This window comes from Syngnathus floridae, chromosome 16 (genome assembly GCF_059516105.1).
Source record: "Syngnathus floridae isolate MCC-2025c chromosome 16, RoL_Sflo_1.0, whole genome shotgun sequence".
NCBI lineage: Eukaryota > Metazoa > Chordata > Actinopteri > Syngnathiformes > Syngnathidae > Syngnathus > Syngnathus floridae.
In genome coordinates this window covers 10180500-10190536 of record NC_142428.1, presented here as the reverse complement: position 1 = coordinate 10190536, position 10037 = coordinate 10180500, and the positions used below count along the sequence as shown (strand labels likewise).

At 44.9% G+C, this 10037-nt stretch overlaps 2 protein-coding genes across 7 annotated transcripts in view; both read right to left on the bottom strand.

Annotated features, from left to right (window-relative positions):
• Positions 1 to 6: 6 nt before the first annotated feature.
• zfyve21 (zinc finger, FYVE domain containing 21) lies at positions 7 to 4601 on the bottom strand. The gene is made up of 7 exons (XM_088399730.1): positions 4379 to 4601; positions 3495 to 3545; positions 3257 to 3425; positions 2952 to 3027; positions 2767 to 2858; positions 1591 to 1730; positions 7 to 1500 (listed from the first exon to the last, which is right to left on the bottom strand). Exons 1-7 carry the CDS (start codon positions 4502 to 4504, stop codon positions 1462 to 1464), a joined length of 693 nt encoding a protein of 230 aa, XP_088255856.1. The 5' UTR covers positions 4505 to 4601; the 3' UTR covers positions 7 to 1461.
• Positions 4602 to 5036: 435 nt separating this feature from the next.
• klc1a (kinesin light chain 1a) overlaps positions 5037 to 10037 on the bottom strand; it is a 16944-nt gene continuing 11943 nt past the window's right edge. The window contains exons 12-16 of one of the 6 annotated variants that reach the window (XM_088399715.1): positions 9714 to 9875; positions 7946 to 8064; positions 7092 to 7167; positions 6049 to 6143; positions 5037 to 5538 (exon numbers count right to left, since the gene is read on the bottom strand). In XM_088399715.1, the coding sequence (XP_088255841.1) occupies positions 6078 to 6143; positions 7092 to 7167; positions 7946 to 8064; positions 9714 to 9875 (423 nt within the window). In that variant the 3' untranslated portion in view covers positions 5037 to 5538; positions 6049 to 6077. Of the gene's footprint in view, positions 5539 to 5888; positions 6144 to 7091; positions 7168 to 7945; positions 8065 to 8409; positions 9147 to 9713; positions 9876 to 10037 lie in introns of those variants that run through there. The other 5 variants (XM_088399716.1, XM_088399714.1, XM_088399718.1 and 2 more) reach the window with 5 other exon arrangements.

Sequence of the window (10037 nt, the reverse complement as noted above, 5' to 3'; positions counted from 1 at the left end):
CCAAAGTAGGAAATACTGCTCTTTATTCCCAATTGCTGTCAATAAATGCGGCGCTGGCATACAAAGCCACCGAATGAGCACCTTTCAAGTGCGCACAAACAATACAGTCACACACGTATGCATACACACATTTGTTTAGTGAAGCTGTTCTTTGAGGCAACGAGCATAGAAAAATACTTTTAGCAGCAGTGTTACAGGCTGAATAACACATCAGCCAAACTCGAGTACATCAAGTGATGAGTTGTCCTTCATCTGCTTGGATTTGTGCTCTTCATAGACATTCTTCATACAAAAAGAGAATCCAAAAAGGAATGTGTTTAGTGCGTCACCAGGATGTCGTCAAAATTACTTCAGATGCGACTTCCATGATCAGGGCCCCAAAAGCCGAAACTTGGATTGAACCTTTCCAAGGCCACAACTTGAAGCAGGGCAAGGCAAAACTATTTTTGATTTGGACAATGGTTAGAGACGAGTAGACAGACGAAAACGCAATACATAAAATATTTTAACAATAAAATGGCAGTAATTATTAACCTAATTCAATTTATTTTTTTTTAAATGACCCAATTATTTGTTACATTTTAAAATGTTCAATGTACAGCAGACCTTGGCTATTGGCCAACTGCAAACCATAAAATGTAAAAAATCTGTTGTGGGGAAAATGATGCACATGGGCTGGGGACTAATTGGGCGTTCCATGAGGGGCCATCGGGCGCTCTTTTCCTGGTCCACTTTGAGGGGGTTAGGGGGGAATGGGAATTGACCTGCAGTATTCGTAGTTATGCAATGTTAGGGAAAAGAGCCAAATGAACGTAACAAATACTAATGGAGAGTTTTCACGCAAAGGCTTGTCGAGCCGGATTGACGATTGAAGCAGCCCGTATGTGGGCCCCTGGACCATACTTGCTCCTCCCCACACCCGTTCGTCCTACTGTTCTATCTTCAAAGCGTTACCCTTCAAGTGCTAATTTGCCACTGTCAACTGAAAGCCCCGTCCCCAAGAGTTCAATCTTAGCATTCTTATCCGCATCTAACCCGAAGCAGTCAACCTTGTTCTAACCTAACAAAACCATCATCATCAATCCCTCTCTGAAAACCAACTTTTTGTTCCAAAACTGCAAAGTAAGGGTGTACGGTTAAGAGCCCTGAGGTTCAAAATGCAAAGGTGCGGAAGACCAATATTGTGGAAAGTCAAAACTGCACATCCAAACATCTGCAGTAATACATTTCCCCCGATGCTTTTCCTATCGACTACACAAATACGTTTTCAGTCCAGAAAATGACGTCAACTCCTGCCTGCTGAGCTTTTTAAGACAAACAAGATGACCGATGTCAGAAGTAGGAAAGGTAAAGACGACGCGAACAAAAAGGACGCCAGAGATGGCAACTCTCAAAACAGGAGAAAAAGGTTCTTTTGGAGACCCGGTTTCCGCCGGCTACGTTCAATCCCCGAACGAAGACTCACTGGTGTTCCCGAGACTCGTATAGCAGCTTGGCGGCCTGCAAGCAAAAAGCGGTGGCAAGTATTGGGACGGTAAATAAAGCGATAAAGCGAGCAGTCGCAGATACGATTGGACATGGTTGTCGGACCTTGTGCATAGCCAGCAGCCACAACTCGGCCGCCTTCTTTTCTTCTTCACTAGGGGCGGCGTCCAGACGCAGCAGCTCCACTTCCTGAGAGCCCGACGGCTTGTACTTGACCAGCATGCCAACTGCACGTGGAGATGTGCCTGCACACCAGAAATGCATCATTAGCATTGACACAAGGCAAACTGTGACAAAGTGAAAACAAAACACCATTGAAAATGCTACGAAGATATTGCTGTGTGTCTTCATAAACGAACAAAACACAAGCAAAAGCCACAGATGAGAGCGCACTTGCTTGAAAAAATGTGCCTATATGGCAGCCATATTGAGAGCGGAGACTTTCCTGCCAACAATAACAAAGATCTTGGAAGTGACGACAGATGGAAGCTCGTGCACTTCAAAACAGAACGCATGTTTAGCTTAGCACTAATGCTGAGGAAAATCCACAAAGACCTTCAAATGTAACGGGGGATCATGCTTCAAATGTAACGGGGGATCATGCTCGCAAGCATTTTAAAGAAATTCAACAAAAAAGGGTGTGACGCAGTCACAAGACGGACGAGTGGCGCAAACCTTCGCAGGCGCAGCCAGCATCCAGCAGGCCATCGCCAGCATCCGACTCATTCTCTGACAGCGCAAACCGGACCCGACCCAACGGGACGGGACCAGTCAATATGCAGCAGCAGAAAAGAGAAGAAGCGGAAGAGTTAACATGCTGCCAGCTTGACCGCCATTTCATTGCTTCCATTAGCACGATCTGAACGCCATTTACATGCATAGGACAACCACCATTTTAACATGAAGGGAGAGTCACCAGGCCCACAGGATATCAATTTGAGTGGACGCCATTGAATATTGTCAAAATGAGGACATCCAATGAAGACAGATGAGTGGAAAGATGCAAAAGTGAGTGGACCCCCAATGAAAACAAAAGAGATTGGTCACTTGGGGCGAGAGTGAGTGGCACTGGCAGATATGCAATTTGAGGCCCAAAGTGAACAAAAGTGAGTATTTGTAAATTGAGTGGTCACATAACAAAGATGCCAAGGGGAGCGGACACTCAATGAAGACAGGTGAGCGCGCGCCCAAAGATCCAGACTCAACACTGGAAGGGAAGCAGGACAGCGACAGCTGCCAGGGGCAAAGCGCGAGTGTGTGAAAGGAGCTCCCGGCATTTACCTGTGGGATTGCTCGTGTCGGTTAGGACCTGTATGCTGATGATGCGAGCCAACTCCACCTCAAAGTTGCTTTCGCCGTCCAGGAACAGGTACCTGACAAGTGGAGAGCAAGCATAGATTCTTTGTCTTCTTCCACCCGTCTCTCAAAATATCGTGTGAATATCGATGTCATTTTGTTGTGGTTACCTGTGGTTGTTGGAGAGGCGGCAGGTCATGCTCGCACACTTGTCGGACGTTCCCAGAGTGACCAGGAAGGGACTTCCTGGACATTCACACGCAAACAAGATGTTTTTTTTTTTTTTTTTTAAACACCACCTAATGTTGGCGCCATTTTTCCATCAGAGGACAAAACATGCAGCTTGTCGATATAAAAATTTGATAGCATCACGATACAACGATGGCGCTAATATCGTGCTTTGCTAGAAAAATGCCATGACAATTTCAAATTGGAACACTGGAACGCAGCGTTAAGTTTGAACGAATTCGCTCACCTGCCACAAGCACTTTGATCTGCTTCTCGTAGAAGTCGCTCTCCTTTTGAGACAGGAGGCTGCACTGGGAGCACTGCCTGACTGGGTCCACGAAGCTCATGCGGGGCAGGGCCACTTTCTTGCTGCAGCACTTGTCGCAGAAGCAGCGGCCGCAGCGCCGGCAGTGGTGCTGCACGCACAACGAGACATTTAGCTTTGGTGATGTGGCATAATCAATCAATCAATCAATCAATGGGACCTTGCGCTTGGTGAAGTGAAACTTTGTCTCACACTGCATACATTTTTGACACTGTGGAGGGAAAACAGGAAGAGGTTACACACACAACATGCCCATAACAGTGGAAAGAAGTGAAAACTAATTATTCAATTTTGCTCCATGAGACTCTTAAATTGAGACACTGAGATTAGAATCAAAGTGGGATAACACCAGTTTATCATTTAAAGGTCAAGTGCAGAATTGTGAATAAAGCAAATGTAGCTCTTTCAAATGAATAGTCTTCGGAAAAAAAATCAAGGCATAAGTCAGGGTAAAGGTCAGCAAGCGTTTGTAAAGTTGCATTAAAAGTCACAAAAAAATAAAATAAACGTTCAGTTGGTAAATTACTCCCTTGACGGCCACTTTATGATATGTTTGCCTTTAAAGTGTGTAACAAACACTGCAACGGGTTTGCCAAGACAAAGATTTTACGTCACATCAATGAAGCTTGTCTTTGTCACTGGAACGACACAAAATGTTAAAAGGTGGACTCGTGAAAAATGTTTATTTGTATTTCGGGAACATATAAACTGTTATTTAAGTTTAGTACCGGAGGCGAACAAGTCCCGTCAAAATCCCCGAATTTCACACAGGCCCCTGGCGGATGATTGTCACTCAATTCAAAATAAAATAGTTCCACCAAGCAACTCAATGAGTGGCTTTGATCACAAGACCTTAGATGATGATTAAATACCATAAGCATCGAATATATTTATCCGTTTTAATTACATTTTGAGCGCTTCTTCGACTATAGCAAAAACGCGTCCGTTTTACTTTGAAAGCTTTTCATGGAAACGCGCGGTCCACCACATGCAAGCAGATATTCCATCAGCTTCACGGTGGGGGGGGGGGGGTGTTAGCCTTACCTCTTTGTCGGGCACCCATCTGGGTTCGTCCAGGCAAAAGGGGCTGTTGAAAGCTCCGTTCTCGGCCACCATCCGGAGCCCGCTCGGGCTGCGGACCAGCTTCTTTCCGTCGGGCACTGAAGACATTTTCGTCGCTCTCCTTTTCTGCTTTTGGTTGCTCTCTGGAAGACTGGTAGTGACGGCAGACACGCCCCCGAACCTCTGGATTGGCAGCCCGATAGGCCAATGAGGGTGTTCTGATTAGGTCACGCGGTTTAAATCGCTGCCAGTGCACTGTTTTTCTTTAGGGGTCGCCGCGCCCAGTCGACGTTTGTAAACGTTGTTCTTTGCGTTTCACGGAAAAAACGTCACAAAAACATAAACACAAAGAAAAAAAAAAAACACGAACAGGATTGGTAGTAATGCTGCAGTTGGAAAACAAAATAACGCCCACAAGAAATTATTTTATTTTGAAATGCATTTTCTAGGCTATGACTATGATCTCAAACATTTTTCTTACAGCTGCAGCTGTTGTGAAATGCGTAAAACATTAGAAAAGCAATGGATGTTTTTTATGATAATAATCTAGAAAAACGTGCGTGTATTTGAGTGTGTGCGTGTGTGCACGCGCGCGCATATACCATGGCTGCAGTACCAGCAAATAAAAACATAAAAACACAACAATATATGGGTATTTATTTTTCTTTTGACACACTGCAAATTGGAAGAAAAACAATTGGCATAGTACAGGTTAAAAGAAACTTGTGTGAGTTGTGGCATTGGACCGCGTGCAGCAGGTGGCGCTGAAGAACCCAATGAAAGCAGCCACATTGGAACGATCTGTTTTTTTATTCTTCACTAACACGACTCACTGCATTGTAATGTCATTCATTCTTGGCACAAACAAGTTACACTTTGTCACTGTCAATACATTCCTGATATCGTCACTGTGCTGCTGCCCACTGTCAGTGCATTGGCGCCACCCACCAAAAAAAAGACCAATCAACAGTCACTTGCATTTCAGAAACGGCCACGATTAATATCGTGCGTTGTTTGCGTCGTGCCCGTGTATTGTTGAGGAAACGACAGCGTTGGGAATGGCATGCTGCCTTCATCGTCCGTATTTTGGGAGGTTACGTGACCAGCAGACAATCAAGCAAACTGAGGCTTATTGCACAACCCTGCAAAAGTAGCATAATACCAAACAAATCATAATAACGATTAAGAACAAAAGAGAAAGTGTCACGTTTTACGATAGCTCGTCTTTTGGTCATACGTGTGCTGTTGCATGTACAAAGTAGAAATGGAATATTTGCACGCCAAAGACATTCCAGTCCAGTTCCTCCACATTCGCTCGCTGCAATTACAATCGCAAAAAAAAAAAAAAAAAACTCTTATTTTAGTTTTTTTTTTTTTTTTTTTTTTTTTGTGGACGTTTTTGGACTTTTTTTTCTCTTGGAAAGTAACGTGTCAGTGCGTGAAGAAGGACGACTTGGGCGCGTCCACCGCCAACAATAGTCATTCCCCATGGTTGTTTTCTTTTTAGATCCACCGTTTTTCACTCAGTCGCACTGGACTAGTAAAGATGTCGAGAGTGACGTTCACACAACAAGAGTGACAAGGGACAAACGCTTAAGGACCTTACACAGCCACGTTGTGCCAACCAGCAAGCGTAAAAAAAAAGTATTTACGAGTCTGAGTGGAACCGACATGGCGAGCGTCAACGAGCCAGGTCGCTGTGGCTGGCGCTCAAGTCGCGACTCCTCCTCAGACTATGATTTCGTTCCTGGGTGGCAGGAAGACAAAAGAGAGATTACTCGAAGGGATACAAGCGAGTCGCAAAGTATGTCAACCAAATGGCTGCTGAACATATGAGAACAAGTGGGCCGAGTTCCCTCTGGTAAAAGTCTTTGAACGAGAGCAAGTCCTTTTTATACGGAAGTGCACAATTCTCACTTTAAAGTGAGAATTCCCACTTTCTGACTTTAAAGTCAGAATTCAGATTTTATTCTCAGAATTCCCACATTAAAGTCAGAATTCTGAGAATAAAGTGAGAATTTAAAGTCAGTATTTTGAGAAAAAAAGTCAGAATCCTGTCACCCCCCCTCCATTTTTTTCTCTTCACTAACCCTAATCCTCTTCCGTATGAAACTGATTATTTGCCAAGGGAAAATGATTTCATTTTATGAGGGATGAAGTCCATTTTTTAGTTTTTATTTAAAAGTGCAACAATACTCATAAAATGTAATAATTTCACACGATTTGGTTTGAATCATACAACCTTTTCATTCAATGTGATCAAATGTGTGAAAAATGTGAACTAGACAAAATTACAAGTTAGAAATTGTACAGTCTAACCTTTGATAAAAATGTCAGCACTACAGTTGGAAAAGTCAATTTGATCAATTAGGCTGAGATTTTTACACTATGTACATGACACTAATTGTAAGAGAAAAGTTTGAAATTCAGATGCCTGCATTTTACATCATTCTTAAATAGGCAGTGACTTTAAGTCATGAAAAAGTTTCTATTTGACCTAAAAGTCATGATTTTGTTGTGGTTTTGTGAGAAAAACATTGGCACGATATGCGACAAACAGCGTGATGACATTTACAACAAAAACTGAAAATTGCTTCATTGCTATGAGGCGCAAAAAAAAGTCGTTTGAGACCAAAAGCAGCCATTTTGCCAAAGTCATAAGATTATCATCAACATTTGCGTTTGCAGTGCTTACTTGGTAGTTGGACTCACTGGGCGCCGCCGCCTCCTGGCTCACGTTCAGAACCCCAAGTGAGCTGGCTCTTTTCAAGCTGTGGCCCCGCCAGGCGTGTTGTTGTGTGGTGCGGGGGAGGTTTTAGGGGCAAGGGGGAGAACACGCGTCTCGATTAATCACACTCGGTTAGCTGGACGCGCGTCGACATCATCAACAACATTTGACGACGATGAAGGCAGTGACATCCCCATGACAACAAATGGTCGGAAGTTCCTTGGCTGTGCATGAAGCCAAGTGTGATTTGACAAAGAAATTTCATAAAAGTTTTCAGTCATCATTTAAATAATCGTTGTCAGCATGGTAATGTCATCAGCCTTCGACCAACAAAACAGGAAGCCGAAAGTGAAACCAGACCAGAGAGCACATGCGGGTCCACATTCAAGTGCTGTTTATTCTTAAATAGAAAAAATATACATGACGAAAAGAACAAAAGGAGCCATGCCCGTTTATTCTTAAATAGAAAAAAATATACATGAAGAAAAGAAAAGGAGCCATGCAGCCTCCACAGCGTGTTTTTTTTACCAAACTAAAACCACAGCAGCCCACAGCAGCCCACAGGAAGCCACCAGATGCAATAAATATTAGTGCACACCAAGAAAAAACAAAAAACATGACAAATAAAGCAGATAATTTGCAGATTGGCACGACAGCAGCTGGATATTGGTCCTGCTCGTATGTTGAAAGGGCCGTCATCAAAACATGACTTTGTGTTCTAGAACGCTTTAGCTTTTGGTTAGTGCGGTGGGCACCCCCCGCAGGCCTAGAGGTCCAAGCGAGTCCTTCCTGGCGTCAGAATGCATTTTAGGGATAGTTACCCGGGTTTTTTGGGCTCGCCACCGCCTTTCAGTTTGCGCACCAACTTCTCGCTGCTGCGGCGGAGCGACGCTCGTAATTTGTTGAAGGAGCCGCTGCGCTTCAGCGCGCCGGAGCCATCCTGATGGGGGGAAGGAGACAACGCCAGTGGCCCGACACAACATTAGCAACATGTGCATATTCTTCTTTGTGCTACCTCCGCTTACAAGTTCTTAAATGTAAGAACTTTAAACATCTAAATACTGATAATAAAGAAACAAGACTCAGCCAATGGTAGTCCGGCTTTGGACTCGTTATCAAAGTTTTGCTTAGGCTAGCTGAGAGCTGAATGCTTAACGTCGATGCGGCGCTCACACATTCTCTTTGGTGTCTCCTTCTGACGTTGAAGCTCGTGACGGGCAAATGTAAATGAACCATTCAAGTGAAGATAGCAGCAGTAGAAGAAGAAGAAGCGTCACACACAACATTGATGTCAGCGAAGAGTTGAAGTTTTATTGCAACTTAAGAATGATGCACACAGACAGGCAACGGCCAAGCACAGGCAGGAGAAGGTTCATCATATCACAAGGAGAAAAAGAAGAAGAGACGAGTGGCGTTCCTCTAAAAGTCCCGATGTGGCCATCGAGGCCCGACTACCAAAATCACTCGGTTGCAATTTTCATGTATTGCATGCAAAGATTTCCGTGACATGGCCACACGTTATCCGCGATATTCACATACAATGCCTGCCCATGTTTTGTTTTTTTTTCGGACAGGGCTTTGGAGCGAAGGCGTAAGACGAGACCATGCGATGAAATTGGAGCAGTGCGTTGTGGAAAAGTGGGACAGGAAAAAGGCGCCAATCTTTTAGCGCATAGTGAAGAGAAATAGTGAAAATGTCCATTGATTTCGGAGCCTAAGCCCACTTCCCGGTTTTACGCATCCTCAGGCCTTATTTACAAGTCACGTGACGATGATGTCATCAGTTGGGGACGTTGCTATGGGTGCGTTTCAAGACAAAATGGGGGGGAAGGGACACCACAGTTTGACAGTGGGGCCTCTCTCGCTTGAATACCAAGGAAGGAAGGAAGGAAGGAAGGAAGGAAGGAAGGAAGGAAGGACGGAACCTCCCCCTTGCAGAAGTTGTCATAAAAGAGCGAGGAGTCCACCAGAGAAGACGAGCGTTTCCAAGCGTTAGGGGGCAACTGGAGGTTGTTAGGCCTGCTGCTCCAAGCGGCGGCGGAGACGGGAAAGGAGACAGACACACAGGAAGATGAGGAAGAGGAGAGGTAAGGTGATGTAGAGCATACCATCCGGCAGGTCAAGCAAAGGCGGAAGGCCACGCTACACGCAATACGGAGCTCAAACATGAACGAGTGGAGACCAAGAGACAGGTTTAATCTCTTTGAAGCACTCCCCCCGTTTGTGGACAAAAAGCCTGATGTGGCCAAAGAGATTGATTGGTTGCAATGCTAACTGTTGCTTTGCAGCTGGAGATGGTGTTAGTTGCGGTGGGAGGGGCGAGCAGGTGATGATGACACAAAAGCACTTTGAGTGTATTGCTTTGTCAGAAGTTCACGCGGGTCTTTGCAAGTGTTGACTCAAAATAAGTCAATCCCTGTGTTTCCACTTTTTTCCCCATACATGTTACTTCAATTGAGTGTCGGAACACAGAACAAAAGCATCTGAGTGGGCAACGCTCAAGTTGAGGTACTGCCGTCCTCCGCCACAGTCAATCAACGAGATCCGACGCCATCGAGCACAGAGCGAGCGAGCGTTGTGTGCACTTACCCCATTCCACTCCACGCTCATGCTCACTTCCTCGCCGCCGTCGGGCCCGCTCTCGTACTTGACCGAGTCGGAGGTCAAGCTCTCACGGCTGCGCTGCTTGTCGCGGGCCTCAGGCTCGCCCAGCACGTCAGCCACACGCTGCTTGTGCGCTGTGTCCAGACCCTCCATGCAAAAGACATGAGGTGTTTTAAAAATTTACATACGTGCCAACTTAGCACATTATGTACTGCAAATATGTTGCTAATTAGCATTTTTGCCACTTGTTTTCTTCCTCTTTGGCATTAAAAATGATGTTGTGACCATAACAACACAGCCTCCGGCCTT

What these genes read in the sequence shown, in the direction of transcription:
- zfyve21 (XM_088399730.1), bottom strand. Translation starts at nt 4,504, where the DNA reads ATGTCTTCAGTGCCCGACGGAAAGAAGCTGGTCCGCAGCCCGAGCGGG. An exon ending in TTCACTTCACCAAGCGCAAG is followed by an intron (nt 3,426 to 3,494) that starts GTCCCATTGATT and finishes TTGTGCGTGCAG; the next exon opens with CACCACTGCCGGCGCTGCGG. An exon ending in CGACACGAGCAATCCCACAG is followed by an intron (nt 1,731 to 2,766) that starts GTAAATGCCGGG and finishes TCTGGTGTGCAG; the next exon opens with GCACATCTCCACGTGCAGTT.